Source organism: Aplysia californica, unplaced genomic scaffold (genome assembly GCF_000002075.1).
Source record: "Aplysia californica isolate F4 #8 unplaced genomic scaffold, AplCal3.0 scaffold00094, whole genome shotgun sequence".
Lineage (NCBI taxonomy): Eukaryota > Metazoa > Mollusca > Gastropoda > Aplysiida > Aplysiidae > Aplysia > Aplysia californica.
This window is the reverse complement of record NW_004797364.1, coordinates 409,093-426,587: the sequence shown is the minus strand read 5'-3', so window position 1 is coordinate 426,587 and position 17,495 is coordinate 409,093. Positions and strand designations below refer to the sequence as shown.

Sequence of the window (17,495 nt, the reverse complement as noted above, 5' to 3'; positions counted from 1 at the left end):
TACTCGCTTAGACAAGAATGCGCAAGCACACACACTCCTACAAATAGCCCCCCCCCCAAAAATGCAGGCAACTACACAAATGTCCTCTCTCTGTAGTACACACTGTACACATATTATGGTACATACAAACACTGGCAAAATTACATAGTAAATTATTCCACCCATATACATAACGACATAGACCAGACCAGAGAAAAGAAACCTGTGCTACTATTACAGCGTCATCACCTACACCTTCTACTGCCTAACAACAAATTATTATCAGAGAGGAGCCTCAGTAGTGTCACTTATTAAAAGTGCATTTAATGTATGTTCCAGTATTTCTATGAGCCTCTACAAAGATCTCACATTTTAGTACTCCTCACCACTTCATCTCCTAAGCAATAGTAACAATCACACACACATACACACACAAACACACACGCACACATATATACCCACAGGTGCAGGCACATGCCCTAAATGCATTTATACGAACACATACATATATATATATATATATATATATATATATACACACAACAAGACAAACAGAAATGAAGGGACAATACAAGAGCGACAACTAGCAATACTAAACACAAATTGACAAATGCAAAAGGATTCATGAAAGCAATGAAGTCTGTGATCATTCCTTGATAAATCACGGGACATACATCAAAATCATATTTTAATTAAAGCAAATTAAGACATAACAGGACAAGTGATTGGGTCACCTTTTGGGGGACTGAATTTTTAAATATCATTTCAATTACCATTTAACTTTTTTTCTGAGACCAACAACAGTTTATGTAAATCTTTTATTCTCCACTGATGAACTTTCTAGGAAAGTAAAAAGCCACAAGATATGGGTGTGTCCAGATATGTTGATACTGTCAAATTTGGCTTTTTTTTCAACTTATTTATACAGCAACTCCAAATTCTTTTAATGCTGACATCTATTGACACTGTTTAACTTATTCATGGCAATCAGCACAAATGATCACTAATAATGCTATACAAAAGTATGTAGCCACCGGTAAAACTGTTTTTTTAAAATACCATGATCATTACTTACACATGACATCCTTTTTAACTTCACTCTTTACATATTTTTCACTCTTGAGAGAGAGAGAAAATGTTTTCATTCTGGCAAGTCAGATATGACTGTCTTTCAGGCTACTTGAAGTATTATCATTGTCACTGGTATCTTCAAAATTTCTTCTCAGGAAGGAATAATATTGAAATGTTCTTGAGATGTTACCCTCGCAGAGTCGTTGAACTGTGTTGGCCATTGAAATGCTGAGTCAGCTTGAGCAAATTAGAGGTAAAACACTGCTGTCAAAAGTGAAAACATTTCATGCATGTGTATCATATAACAAAGATGATAAAAATCTGGATGTTGTTCACAGTCCACATTTCTAATCCAGATTAGGATTGTGATGACTTGTAAGTATTGCATAGCCATAAAAGTTGTTGGCTTCAATTGCCTGCTCAAAGATGACAAACAGCAAGAAAACACCAGCTTGAAATCTTAAATAACCTAGTCTAATTAGACAGTGAATTTACATGCAATTCTTTCGTGTTACACAGAGAAAAGGGTTAGATCTATTTGAATACAATGTAATACCCTGCTGGTGTTTTCTCAGTAATTTTACAATATATTTCCAGTCATTAATTTGAAGAAGAATAGATTCCATGCCGATCAGGGTCATATCGGTGGGGATATTCTTAACCACTAAAGAAACCGAGAACAAACACATATATGACAAACAGAGAGTGACAAGAGAGGAAAACAGGGCAAATAAACTGACAATGAAAAGAGGCACTGAAGCATTGATAAACCAACTACATAAATAGGCTGTGCGACATATAAAAACAAACAAAATATGAGGGATTCAGAAAAAATCTCACACCAAAAACTGTAAAAGTTTTTCCATCAAAGCAGATCATCCACCACCAGTACATCTTTCTCCCATGAACGTGTCCTTCAACTCCCTCAATTAGATACAACAAAAAAAACGACTAATCAAAAAGATACATTTGATGAAAACAATACAAAACTGTACCAAAATAGTTGTATTCATGTGCATAATATAATATCATGTCAAATCATAACGACAGTGTGAACTATATTTAAATATAAGAGCCTCAAAAGAGTACGCATCTTCTACCTGTCCATGTATCAGTGTGACCCAATCACCAACTATATCCTCCAAAAGTTGCATGCTTTATCTCCATCTATACAGATACCATCACTATACACCAAGGGCATACATATACAGCAGGCCTAGCACAAACAACCTTGTCTGCTACATCCACAGACAATTCAAGCACATTCTCTCATGTTGCTCTAGTTATACCTTAAAAAATGAAGGAAAAAAAACCCACTCATCAAGACTACAGGATGCAGTAGACTGTTGACAATATCCTTGTAAATGCAAAAACATATAGGATTGAGTACACTAGTCTCCATAGGATCCAGGCAACAAGTATTCCTGCGCATCATTGACACTGTGCCTTTAACATTATTTCAACTTTTATAATAACTGCTACGTACTGCCTACACCATGTTTACAAACCGGACTGAGTAAGGAGGGCTCAATTCAAAACTTTAAAAATGTCTGTGGTAAGAACTTGACTGTCCTGTTTTCAGATTTTTCTTTAAAGTATTCATTATTATGTTCTCTCAAGCTCCCTTCATGTAAAAGCAGTACTAATATTCTGCTTACATACACAAGAATACATCTTTTTCCTTCTCTTATCTACATTTGGCAATAAAATGTTTATTTTAAAAAGGTGAATCATTTGGCACCAAATAATTCTATGTGTCAAGAGGGTTCTAGAAACGCAATACATTAGCAGCGATAATGGCATGCTTTGGCCACATATACAAATTATAAACAACTGCTTTTTACTTTTTTCACGTAATATGTCCAATCTATTACAAGACATGTCTAGGTTACTCCAAAACTAAAACTCGTCATGTTCTGTATGACAGAAGTCAACAAAGAAAGTCTCTATAACTTACTAAATCTAGTGAGGAGAGCTTGTGTACTGTGTCACTGTAACTAATCCTGAATAGCTTTTTAGTCTCCAAGCATAGACAGAAGGTAAATAATTGATCAGGAAAGTGTGTCACATATTTCAAAATGAAAGCAGCCTTTCGACAATATTAACTAAATCACAAAGCAAAGGGAGAGTATGCATCTATGTCTAAAATCAGCAAGAAACTAGTTTGGGGCACATGAAAATTGCAGTTAAAGACTAATGAGAAAGCAAAAATTCCACACCTCGAGCCCCTTCTAACACCTCTCAATTTTTCACAAAAGTCTTGATGGGTAAGCTAAAAACTAAAAAGCAAAAAGCAAGCACGTATTTTCTAGTAAACTAAAAAATCATAATCTTGAGTGTCTGTACATAATCTTTTGATGCCTACATAACACTACTAAAACTCATAATTACTTAAATGAAATGTAAACTACTGACCTTATTTAAAAATAAGTTGCTGCACCTTATATAAAAGGGTCTAGCATGCAAACAGTAAAATAACTGGACGGAATTGTCTCACAGACTGGCATAGACAGTTCAGAGCTTTGTGATTGCGTACATACCATGAATAATCAGACTGAAACTGATGAGAGAAATTGCAATTAGAGGCTGAGCATTGCAGAGAAGTATGGGTAAGAGAGAAGATGGAAAGCAATGATGCAGAAAGAGCAGCAAATTCCACTGACCCCCTTGATCTTTTGAAATAAAATTCCCATTCTAAACTGTAATTTCCTTGCTTGGCCCGAGCATCGGAACAGCCATCTGAGATGTAATGGTCTGGCTCTTTCTTCACAAGTAAATGATTTGCTGAGTGCGCATCTCTGTGGTTCAACAGGTATGATGCTCCTATCCCAGTCACTGCTGGTGGCTATGAAAGAGAAGATCTCAGCAGATTTTTCCTACATGACTTAAGTTGTGTTATTGGGGACTAACAGTTTATTATAATAGTATCATCAATTACAATCTTTTTTTTTGTAGGAGGGAAGCTCGCATTTGAAATCGATTTCATAAGTACAATTTTTTTAGTCTAAAGTATAACCCTTTCTGAGCGGATCAGTCAAAAGATTGTCCTCAGAGCAATAGCTCTTTTTACATCCAAAAAAATATTAGATCTGACCAGCACAATGTTTTTACCAGCAGCGCTATACAGGGCAAAGGTAACTTCATAAAAACAGTTGTGAGAACTTTCCGATAACTAAGTCACTCACACCCTAGATTAAACCATTGTTTTCTCGAGTTGTGTCCACGCAAATAATCAAAATCTGATTATTGTGATATGTTTACATGACTTTAATTATCAGTAACATGGTAGCAATCTCTTAAACCAAAAAACTACTTTTAAGTTGCAAATTCCTCCACATGAGATCGAGATTAATATTTTGCGCTGCTGCTCTGAAAAGTTTCAGGACTCTCTTTTTTGTGACCTAGATATAGTCTTCTTTTCTCGCCTTTTTCTGCTGGCATTTTTTACAGTTCAAAGCTACACACTTTCCTACTATTTTCCTTTTCATTCCCTGTTTGTTCACAGTCACTTCTTTCCGAATTCCTCCTTGCAAAAGGGAGGCAGGAACATCACATTTCTTTAACATCTTTCTGTTTGTGTGAATTCTCCATGCTTTATACCTGCACTAAATGACTATATATATATGCCCAGATGCTTCTCCTTGACTCAAAACAAATAAAATCATGCACTGCATCCATCTCACCGTGCAGATGAGCTGGTTTCCTTTACACCCAGTCATCTTATTTTGTGGACTGCTTTTCCATTTGCTTTATTCTATGTTTAATTTTTTTTTTTTTTCTGACATCACATCCTCCTACCCTCCTGGATTATGAATGTGCTGTATAAGACGATGCTCAGTATGACCTGGCTATCTTTCAAAATGTAAAAAGTTAGTATACATGGTATAATAACCTGAACAGAAAAGACAAAAGGAAAAGGATGTGAGACATTGGCATATAAAACAACTTAAGGACAAAAACAACAGTAACTATTATACAGACCAAGTGGCAAGTGGAGCTACTTTGTAAAAATTGACAAGTGTGAGATAATATCCAAAAATTCATGAAAAAAATAGATATTTACAGGCAAGAACTCATTTTTCTAACAAATAATATAGAAACAGTGCCAATACAAAATCTTAAGTTACGAATATGGGTATATATCATAATGGCTAATGACAGTCTTATGGAAGCACACACTGTTATACCTTATTCTTTCATTATAAAACTTGTTCTCATACAAGATAACACATCCATGCTCAAGTACACTAACACTATCATTCATTCCATGTGACGTTTGTGAAATACAGATAGAAATTACTAGATTAAACATGGTATCATACCGACTTTCCACTGGACCTATTCCTTTCCAAAGTCAAACAAAATTATTGTTTACAAAAATTATAATTGTGAACGTGGGAAGAAACAGGAACATAATAAGCCCTTCAATAAATACCTTATAAGAAAATTATAACATTATACCCATAGTAAAACATAAGATCACTCAGTTATAGGTGCTATAAAGAGTGCAATCAAAATCTGTTGCGTGTAGTGGTTGCTAGTACAAAGTGCTTTTTAGAAAAACATAAGAAGTCATCATGACTTTTCTTAACCCTATTAAAAATACCAGGGGTCAAAACGGCAAATAAAAAAAAAACAAATTCATGATCTTACTTTTCACAAAAATATGAAACATAGAAAAAAATCTTCATATAGTTATCACATAAGGATTTCTCTCTATAACACATAGAAAGGACAAACACGAACTCTCCATTTAACCCTCCTACCCCTACCCTCCCTTTACACACACATCACTGCTCACTTCAGAAAATGCAGAACTCTGCTCTTTTAGGGTGCACAAAAGTATTGGAGTAGTTCTATTTTACTTGCGACAGCAACCCATATACGAGAACACTTTGTATGCAACAAGTCCTCACATACACACACACAAGTATACTCAACCTCATTCCAAGTAGACTCCAATACAACAGGCCTTTGATACTTTCAAGCTTCTCATCACATCAATAAGATCAAGCAATGAAGAATGAATTACATAATACGCCAATGAATAACTACGAATGACAGCAAGTTTCCTCCTATTTTTCAGAGCAAAGGGATGCCTGGTGAGCCCCCACACATATCGATGGTGTTAGGCTCTAACACTGTAACTGGTCTTTTGAAAATTTATCAGTACAAAAAAAAAAAAGGCTCGCAATTTCAGTGATACGAAAAAATAAAGAAGTTTGGGACGCTCCGTCAACTCAGTTCGTATCATGCTAGACTACGAAGCGGATGGCCCTGGTCCAAATCCCAGATTTGGTTTTCTGGAACTCAGGTCGTATTGTGGAATTTTCCACGTTCTAACCCATTAAACTCAATCCTATCAGAGACGGACGTTATAATCAGAAGTCCCACCTCTTAAATAGCCTATTAGTGTCAATAGGGGGAGTTAAACTCATATTCTTACACTTACAAAAGTTTGCCTACAGTACTTTTATACTACAATTTTCAGTGTATGCAGACTCTTGACTTTGAAGACTTACACAACAACATCAAGAGTGGGTTTGAAACAAAAAGAGTTGACCTGTTTCTTCCAATTACACTGTTGGATAATAACACCATCGATATCATCTCAACATTACAACTCCATGTTGGAGCAGGGGTTTGTTGTTTCATGGACAAAAGCCACCCACCAACATACACGCAAACATCCTCCAGCTCATCTTCATGATAGTAATGACTATGTACATCGTAGTGAGACTCAGAAAAAGCTTTCTGAACTCAGACATGATCAATTATGCACTGCTACAATACAAATTAATGTTACATAAACCAGTACAACAGCTTGTAATACAACAAAAGTAGCCAATACAGAGGAGTCTGCCTATAATAAACTGACACTGACCAAACTTTTGCATTTAATCATGATACAGTCTCAATTTTAAAAACTTGTTTGATTAAAAATAGAACTGGGTCCAAGGCTATTCTTCACTTAAACGAGCTGAGATGATTTGAAAATTTCTTTTTTCATTTGTAGAGGGGGGGGGGAGGGGGAGAGATATGCAAATTTATTATGAGTGGACTCCCTTGTACTAAGGCAGTGAAGCCTCACAAGACTTGACTTTACATACAAACTCTACATGTGAACAACGATCGAGGTCTGTCATGTGCAAAAATAAATAAAGACTGGCATAAGAAATTACCTGCAAATAATTTACTCAAGGACAAATAAATTAAATGTACATTTAAAAACACAAAGCAATGAGTGAGTGGGCGAGTAGTCGCAATAACTTCCATTAATTCCAGACATGTACATATCCGAGTCTGTCAGGCTCTTTTCAAAGTGTTCTTGACTCTTCAGGCATGAAAAGGCTGGACCAATTAAGTTTCTGACGCGATCATCTATGACAGTTAAGAGTCTGACTTAAAGAATGATGTTAGGAAACAATACTTCCCATGAGATTCTACTGGTGACAAAAAAGAGTGTACAGTGGTCTTATAATCTTGTCATCATCCATACTATGTTTGGTGACTTGAAACTGCCCCCAACCCCCAACAGCATAAATACATATAATGTACTTGACACTGTGGGTGGTGGAGTGGACCAGCAACGCTGTTCTAAACATGACATGATTGGCTACTGCTGCGGCTAGAATACAACCTACACACCGACACATCAACACCCAGACAAAATGACTACCAGGAAACGCTGAGATTTCATACAAATGTGCGACAGAGACCATAACACAACACAGGAAACACCAGATCATATAAATCTCTATGTGACATACTGGTACATATTTTACAACTTGCAGCACAGCAGCAGCAAGCAAACCACCTCCAAAAAGGTGCACAGATTTTCAACAACAAAAGAAAAAAGATATCAGCATTCAAGATCCAAATTGAAATCTGTATTGTGTTCAGATTACTAAAGGTCACTCAGGGAGAGGTCAGGTGTCATAGGTCATCTCAACAGCTCCAGCTTGAGGCCAACCTTGGGATCAGGGGAGCAGACACCGCAATAGCCACCGCAAACTCCGCGGATTATCTGCCCATCCTGTAGAGGGGGAAAAAACAAAGGAACATAGGTTCAAACACACCAACATAACCGCTGTTGGGTTCTTTAAGAGGCAGGACCACTGAACATTATGTTTAACTTTGTAAAACAGGCCCTGGACAAGCCAATGGATGCCATCAAGTCAACACTTTTTGCGTCGAGCCTCGACACAGGATTATTTTTTTAACCACACTTCACGAGTCCGCCAGGGGATATTGTCATTTTGTTTGCTTACTTTAACCAGTCAGCACAAGACGTTTAAGTTTTTTTATGCATGATTTTTATTTAACATCAATTTCAGCAAGCTTCTTGGTATCAAATTCACAGTAAATTTGACACTGATAATGAATCTGAAGTCGCTTGGAAATCACTAATCAGCTCAACCCTTGGTGATGGAAAAATAATTGCTGTATTCTAAATTTATGAACCTGCACACGGTACATGAAATCTCAACCATGCATGCAGTGATTTCGGCCATACACAGCGATCTTTTATGGTATTAGAGGCTCATTCCCAGACTCAGGGCTGCTGTCTACCTCTGATAGAACCAAACCGAGGGAGTGCAAAGCATTGAAAAACTCCTCACAAAACCTAAATTCAAGAATGGCTGCTTGATGATTTGCATCATGGTCATCCACATTACTGACAGTATTCAATCCCCAAGGTCTGTGGAATTTTGCCCTTGATGTCTAGTCGGGCCAAGCATCTGCTGTGGCTGCTTGTGCCAATACAGGAATGACGAGTCAGTCACAGCTGCAGTACCTGGGCCCTCTCATTTTTTGACATTTCAGTCTTATCAATTTTTAGCTTACTTACTTTCAGTAGCTTGTAATGGGTTGCTGCTCTCCTTTCTTCCCAATCTCTCTCTTTCTTTCCCTTTTCTCCTTTCTCTATTCGTTCTACCTCCTACCCTCTCTTCCCTTCTCTTTCTGATACATAGGTAAAAACAGCAATGTGAGCACACATTTTCACTCACTTAAATAACAGCAAAGAGCTGGCAATGAGTTCTGTAGAATGCTGCAAGCCAGCACAGTAGAGGCCACATTTTGCCAGTTATAATAATAGATAGAAGTTGTATAGTGCAAATTCCCGCTCAACAGCAAGCTCTTTGCGCTTTACAATCTATACTATTACCCCAGCACACCTGATTACATTCTAAAACAATCTCAACTTACTGTGAAGCATATAGTGCAAGCTACCATTTTATGGGCACTAAAACACTCACATACTGACAAGATCTTTCACTGTCTATGGACGAATACCCATTTCCACCAGGGAGAAGTGAGGAAAATAAGTGTGAAATGTGTTTCCCAAGGACACAACGTCAGGCCTGCCGCTCCAACTCACAAATTCAAACTCCAGTAAACTACCAACGTCTCTAATATAGTTCATGGCAACAGTATTATCGAAAAGCAGTGGAGGTAACAGACCACACAAGAGCATCAATCAATGACAATCACCCTCAAAAGCTACAGACAGGTCATTCCATCACAAGGTCACTCACCCTGAGCCTCCATATCCTCTGCGAGGCGCGATTTCCATGTAGACTCCAGGTTGTGTTCACCGACACAATGAAGCCAGTGTCTACAAGGCTAATGCTGAAGCGACCCTGAAAACAATGGCAAGAATCAAGACATTACACTATGTGTGAAGAAGAGAGGTCAAATCAATGGAAGTGGAAACATTTGTAAATTAAGAGGAATATTGGATGAATGGATGTATGGTGTAGACAGAAAATCAAAGCAAACTGTGCCAAATTTGTGAAATTGTATAGGTTTAACACACCTTTCAACATTGTATTGTAAGGTTTTGTTTAAAAGGCAAGACCTTTGAACTTATCATTCATATCTGATAGCACCGAGCAAAATGGGTGGTGAGCCTCAAAAAATCCCCCAAACAACCCCCGTTCGAAACACCCCTTAAGGGATTAGAACCAGAGCCATCTGCTCTGTTGTCCAGTAGTATGATACCAACTGAGCTAACAGTGCACCTACAGTGGGTGTGTGTGTGTAGAAGGGAGGTAAAAGTGTTGGATGTGTGTATAGAAAAGAAGTCAAAGTGTTGGAAGTGTGTGTAGAAGGGAAGCCAATGTCTGGCATAAGATTTTCAACTTTTCCAGTCAACAGTCATATGTCATGAGCATCTGTGGTGCAAATCTTAAGCTCTATATTGCTGCACACAGAAGATGTGAGTGAGTTTAATTCTTCAGAGGGGAAAACTTTTATTGAGTATTTCACGGTGCTCGCAACTGCATAATGAGTATCTCTGTCAACTGGGGTGCCTGTCCCACTCAACCTGTTTGACATCATGATCCTCTCCAGAATCCTGCATCGATGCAATTAGGGTTCAAACACAGCCGGACTAGAAGAAAACTGAAATTATCAGGGTTGGATTCAAAGACTTACTTCATGGTTTGTAGTTTCACTAAAGAAAGTTATCCACCAACACTAAAGAAAAATGACTGAAACAAAATGTATTTTGTAAAAGCTAAGCTACACTGCTTATTTACCTGAGGGCAGTTACTTGAGCTGTAACAATCTCCACCTGTGCCAAACTGGACAAACTTCCCTCTACGGATGTCGCTGAACTCTCCATCGGAAGCTGAGAATACGAGCATGACATGTGAGCATAATCATGTCAAACCTGACTTATTATTATCATTTTGAGTCTCAAAATCAAGTAAACTCTCACGGGACGATGCCAAAAAAATAGGTGTAGTAGAAGCAAGCAATATCCATATCTTTGACAAATTTTTAAAAGGAGACTTCAAGGGTGCGTGGATGGGGTTAAGAAAGATGTTTGACATGTGTTTTTATGAAACTTCATAATAATCTTTCACACCTTTTCTGCTTCTGTGCCTCTGTCCAAATATTTCTCCATAACAAATTCAATACCAACACTGCACACAAGAGACATGAATTCGATTTCCGTGTGAGGAGAATTTTTACTGAATATCTCTGCAGGGACACTACATCCCTTTCAGCACGGGTTGGCCCTGACAGGCAGAGTCAAATCAGCAGGTCTCCTAAATGATCTTAATATTGTCGATGGGGACATAAAACTTTTACAATTACAACTGACAAAATTATTTGCATTATAACAGAGAAAAAACAGAACAAACAAAACAAGATATTGCTAAGAATGATGTCCTAAAGCACAAGAGCCGTACTGTCAATGGTGAGTGTCTCCAGATCAATCCTGACTTTAGAGAAGGTGGCGATCCCAGCTTGCTCATAACTCTTCCGTCGGCACGCAGAACACTCCTGAGGGGGACGGGCCCCACCATTGGGGCAGGTGCCTGGACGACGCAGTCTGAGACAAAAACACATGAAATTTTTTAAAATAATCAGAAAAACTTGATACCAAAAAAAATTTAATTCACTTTTTTTATAGCTGTTCTTTACCCATATGTGAAAAAGAGAGCAACATGACTTACTTTGCATGACAATCAATGAATACTGAATAGCAGTTTCTTACTACACAACTCAGACAGTTACATGTAGAATCATGAGTATAATCACAGGGATCAGACACACACTAACATTCGACAATTCAAAGACAAAAAAAATGCTCCCACAGCCAAACCTTTGCTATAACAATAATCCACACAACTAGCATCATCTTTTATAATTTAATCCAAGTCTATTATTTAAAAATATGAATATGAGACCATATGCAAAACTGCTTAATATTAATAAACACATTTTAAAAAGCCTTTCTTCAAGTGTTTAAAAAATCCTTAGACTACGCAGTCCCAACAAAAAATTAGGACATCAATCCAAAAACACCTCGAAACTAAATTTCCAAAAAGAATACATACACTCTGAACATATATGCACATGAATGTACTGCCTGCTCCACAGCACATAGCCACTAAGACAGAGGAGGTTTGGTTGAGAAGGAAGTTATAACAATCATGAATTTTATGGCAGGGAAACAAAATGTATATGTGTAGACTTCATTCTCCCAATAATTATCATGCCTTGGTCAAAGCATTTTAGAAGGCATTCCTTCATTACCGCTTGTCAAATGTCTCTGAGAAGTTTTCCCCAGGTCCCTGAGTCAATGATATGTATTCTTTGGGGCGCTTGCTCCGCATGTCTTTACAGTAAATCTGAAACAAGTATGACATAACATAATTAAAAGCAATTCTCACCTATAAGCACACAATAGATACAAAGCATGAACACTATAATGAGTCTTTCCGTATTCAAAACACATTTTTGCTTTACTCTTTTCTGATCTTTCTTGTCTTTGCCAGAGATTCCAAGGAAGCAATTCTTGAGGAGAAGCTATTTAAATTTTGTGTGTAGGCCAATGTTGCTTGTGGGGCACAAATCAGGTGAAAGTGAGTTCACTTCGCAATCCTCTTCTGGTGACTGGGAGGTCACCTTTAAACCTCCTTCCAGTTGTCACCAGCTGATTGGGTGGCCATGAAAAGATCAAGCCTCTGGTCTTGAAAGTGTGCTGTATATGAAAGGCTTAAGGTACAGATGCATGATTGGATCATTAGTCACCCCAAAAACACAACAATTAAGTATTGCTTCATACTAAAGATTTAAGCTAATTAGACTGAACTGAATATATAAACTCTTTGAGGAGAGGTGTGAATAAACTTCAAACTGACAATTCTCTATAAAAGATTTCTCCCATAGTATGAAGAGTTTGCAATTTTTTTTTTTTAAGTTGAATGAGAAAATCTTATAGAAAAGACTTGTACTAACCTTGACCAGCTGATTGCCAACTTTGAGCTGATAATCTCCATCACGGCGGATTGTAGTCATCTCTTTGAACTCCTGGCAGGACTTTGCATAACCTGACAATACACATCAGCACAAATTAGTTACGGAATTGGCTCCCTCTACCTTAAACTAATTCTCATTAACAAAAGTCCCTTGGAATAGAGCAGATAAACTTCTTTGCAGGAGAAGAATACTCCAAGCCATATTAGCAGGGACTGTTCACCCTGCAAGCCACTTCGTTTGATTCAGAGTTTGGTCATTTCTGTGTTCAGTGAGTGCGAGTAATTTTGTTGATTTTGATTGATTTAAAAAAAGAAGAATCTTTCTCCTTTCGAAGAGTCCAAGTTTTCTTCGAGTCTGAATATATTGTATCTCAGTTTCACGGTACATAACCAGGATATTTACAGTATTGACAATATGGGATGAAGCTTAAAAAACAAAAGAAAAGGTCAGATTTCAGAAATGTGAAAGCATGACATAATGATACCAAACAAAGTCAGCATGAAACGTGTCCCAGGAGTTAAAATTGGGATTGAGTAATAAAAATGTTTTGATGGGGGTGTAAAAAACACTTACATTCTATTTTAATATGTCTTTTTAAGTTAATACAAAAACAACAAAGAAAAAAAAAAGCTGTCGACTTACAGTGTCCATTATAGCAAGGCCTTCTTGTGATCGGCCGATACAGGGGGAAACAAAATCTTCGCTTAGTCCTCTCTCCATTCTTGTCAACACAGATCACCTGACGTCGCTGCTTGCCATGACCACACGGGACAGAGCACTGAAACAACACAGGAATCATTTGTTAACCACCCATAGAACCTCTTTCTGAGATTTGTGGGTCTCAAGGACAAAAACAAAGCCAGTCAAACCTATACAGTATACTGCATATCAAAAATTGTCATACATGTCATACATGTATGTTATATTATGTCATTTGTTCCGTGGTGTAAAATGAAACTTATGTCATATCTAATACTGTTTATCTTTTTATATTTGGTTCAAGCAAGATAGATCTTTTTCTCCTAGACACACAAAGTGAGAAATTGGACTAAAACTGAACAATCTCAAAATGATCAACAGCAATAGTAACATCATGTACAACAGAAGCAACAGACAGCAGCAACAGCTGCAGCAGAATAAACTGTTTCAGAATCTTTAAATCAATAACTGTGGTCCAACCTCTTATGATTATAAAATGTGGCTGTTATCTTGTTTCCTTATGGTAAAAGCCAAACCCATTTCATGAATTTTTTGCACATCTTAACAGTTTAAAACTAAGGTGCTGGAATAAACATAAACTCCTAAACAATTCAATTTTAACAGGCATTTTCAGGAGAGAAAAAACTGTTAACAGAAAGTGAAACGCCTACAAATGAATGAATGAATGAAAGAACGAATGAATGAACAAATGAATGAATGAATGAATGAATGAATGAATGAATGAATGAATGAATGAATGAATGAATGAATAGATAAGCTGACCTCGCCCCATGGCCCAACAGTCCAGTGGTTGCGAGCACCACAGTCCCCGTAGTTGCAGTAGCGGGTGTGCCGAGGTCTCTCCTCTGGCCGGCACCCATAGTGCACCTCTCCAGGCAGGATCCAACCTTCCTTCGTCACAGCCTGGCACACCACAGTCCTTGTCTGCCGACCTTCACCACAGGAGGCAGAACACTACGGAAGAAATTTGAGAGATACCATGATATATAAGAGGGTATCACTAGCATCTAAGCGCTTCAAACTCTTGAAAAGTAGGCTACCCCAAAAAAAAGTTGTCACTCGGAACTGTACTTGAAACTGATGTCTACAAAGACATTCTCAGAGACCTCACAATCTTTTCGATGTGATTCATTATTCATCCTGAAAATCATCTTCAAAATTACTTTAGGTTATTCCAGTTGTTTTAAGTCAACTTGTTTCGAAAAATTTGGCAAAACCTATTTCATCATTCATATATCACTTTTTTTTTTTCATCAATTGTTGAACAAAAAGAGCACAAGTGTATTAAAAAATTTGTTAAGCTTAGTTTCTTTTTGTAAGTCAAAAGTATAAAATTTCAGCTTTTTTTTCTGTAGCAGCCGAAATTCCACTGATAGTCGGCCTACTTGAGGTGCAGAGATGTTCAAAAATCTTCATTTCAGTCTCAATCTCCATCTCCTTTTAATTAGATCCACTCCCCTTCAGCAAGAAAGAGTGGAACAGGCAGGCAATGAACCAGGTGCAAACAAAGGAATAAAAACATTTTCTTATCTTATATCATTTTAAAACAATGAGGAAGACAGTCTACGGATCATTTCTGTACGCTGCTCCAATGAGAAGTAAAATTCTCAGTGTCTTTTTGGCCCCCTCCAATTTCACAAGTCTTAAAGTGACACATGATGGAAGTAAATAAAAGGGAAGAGTCAATTCATAAATGATACCAAAATGTGTAAGGCACAGCAAAATCTAATAATTTTTTTGTCCATTTTGAAAAGCCAGCCATTTTCTTAAATGTTGTGTCCAAGTACTGCCATAAAATGAAAAACTATTAACTTCACTTCAGTTTACGGTGAAGATAATTCAAAGTTCACTGCTATAGAAGGATATAGAGAGAGAACTGACACATTTGCACAGGACAATAATTTCTTATAGCAAATCACAAAATGTCACTATAATGATAATGATATGCATCATCTGTACAAAAACCAAGCACATCTAATTTTTCACTGAAACTACGTTTTTGGTGAATTATACCCTCTCTCATTCTCTCTTCCGCAATTTTATTTTTGTACACAAAGGATAAAAGTCAGATCTTGCAAAAGGTTTGCAATACTGAGATCAGACAGACATCCAAAATGTGCCCCAAATCTGGTACTCTTGTAATTTTGGAAAAATCGTCCATCCTCTGAACAACTTTGGGAGAAATAAACACTCCAGATCTACATATACAATGAAATCCGCTTAAACTAAAGACCGTTAATCCAAAAACAGAAGTAACTGAGAGAAAATAAAATGTCCAATTTCTTTTTCTTCTGTTTCAGCAACCTCTTTAAACCTAAAACCTGACGAAACCAAAGAAAACCCGGCTGTCCCTCAGAATTTGGCTTAAGCGGAATTCATTGTATTAAAGTGTATCAAAACTGTATAAAGGAAAAGGAGGGTTTCTGCTTCATTTCATTCTTTTCGCATTTTGAGTGGAAAGAAGGGAGCCTATAGCTGTCTTTCTATATTACTGTTGAAATAGAATTTCAGATACGAAAGAAAGACATTACTGGGTTCTCTTCAATTTTCGTAGTGGGCCGTATACAGAGAAAAGAAGAAAACCAAATATCTGTACAGGGTCACTTTCCTACAGTTCTCCCTTCACAGGGTACAAATATTTTTTTAAAAGTGAATTTGAATTACAGGAATAAAAAACGAGATTGTTTATTGCCAGCAGAGGAGAAGAAACATACATCAAGTCAGTGCTAAAAACATAATGCATCAGCCTACATCTCTCTCCCTGTTTTCTCAATATATACGTCTCTCTCTCACTCTCCCTCTCTTTTTCTTTCCCTTTTCCGCCTCTCCATTATCATTCTCCCTCTCTCCTTCCCTAATCCCATTCCAATACCATCATTCTATCATTTCCATCCCCTGTAGTAGTGCATGCTATCATACATACAGGACACAATCATTCATACAAAAACAAAATATACAAAACTGAGAAGAACTTAAAGTTTATTGTAAATTGACATCAGATATATCCATTGAATACATAACAACAACACAAAATACTCTGGTGTTTTCTTCATAAAGAAATGAAAACCAAAGAAAATAACAACTGTATCGCACAATACACTTTTACAGCACTAGTCTGGAATATTAAACTTCTATAAATTAACAAGCTACAAATAGCACTGGAAACACATGACATTAAAGATCTCCAGGCCATAAAGAAAGATTTAAAATTAGAAATAGGCAGAATTCCTTAAAACAGAGTAGACAAAACTGAAACCAAAAACAAAATCTACAGATACGGACTCTAAAACAACAAAAGTAACACATATCTTTGGTATAACAAACAAGATAAGTAAACAAAATAAAGCACAAGTGCCAACAAGATGTGGAAGTCATTGTCTAAAAAAGATGACTATTCTTATTTAGAATGTATTCAAGCATTTTGTTTTTACTGTTAAAGCTACACATATGTCCATAGTTGTTTTTTTGTATCTGTAGTTAAAGAATGTGTCTTTGCCGTGTGTCTCAGTATATAAGCCTGCAGAACTTTCAGCTAAAGTAATATGGTAGTTGTTTAGCCTTCTACCATAACTCGGGTACTTGGTACATCATGTTATTTCTCTTATAGCTCTAGTCAAAGTACCAGGTTCAAAACTGGGTTTGTGGCAACATGGCAAAAGAACATTTTTTTTCTGTTCACATATTCCCATAAGAAATTCAACTAAGGACAAAAAACCCTCATAATCAAAGGCTCCAAATGCACCCTGTGCCTGTTTTTGACACAACTGCATCAAAGAATAGTAGACTTGACCAGACTGACTACATGACTCCAAGTCAATAAAATAATCTCTATCCTAAAGTGACACAACCTTGATGTAAGTATCAATAATAACAAGTACTTTCAACAACAGCAAATGGCTATCAAGGCTGCCTGAAAAGCTGGTAAAATATTGTTCTGGTAAAAA

The 17,495-nt window shown here is 37.0% G+C and overlaps 1 protein-coding gene across 1 annotated transcript in view; it reads right to left on the bottom strand.

The window, feature by feature from the left end:
* Positions 1 to 4,034: 4,034 nt before the first annotated feature.
* Positions 4,035 to 17,495, bottom strand: part of LOC101846726 (A disintegrin and metalloproteinase with thrombospondin motifs 9) — a gene marked incomplete in the record, with an annotated part of 163,321 nt that continues 149,860 nt past the window's right edge. Inside the window, 8 exon segments of the mRNA XM_013080651.2 lie at positions 4,035 to 8,086; positions 9,591 to 9,695; positions 10,596 to 10,687; positions 11,256 to 11,398; positions 12,106 to 12,200; positions 12,811 to 12,902; positions 13,474 to 13,609; positions 14,314 to 14,505. Coding sequence (XP_012936105.1) covers positions 7,994 to 8,086; positions 9,591 to 9,695; positions 10,596 to 10,687; positions 11,256 to 11,398; positions 12,106 to 12,200; positions 12,811 to 12,902; positions 13,474 to 13,609; positions 14,314 to 14,505 — 948 coding nt within the window.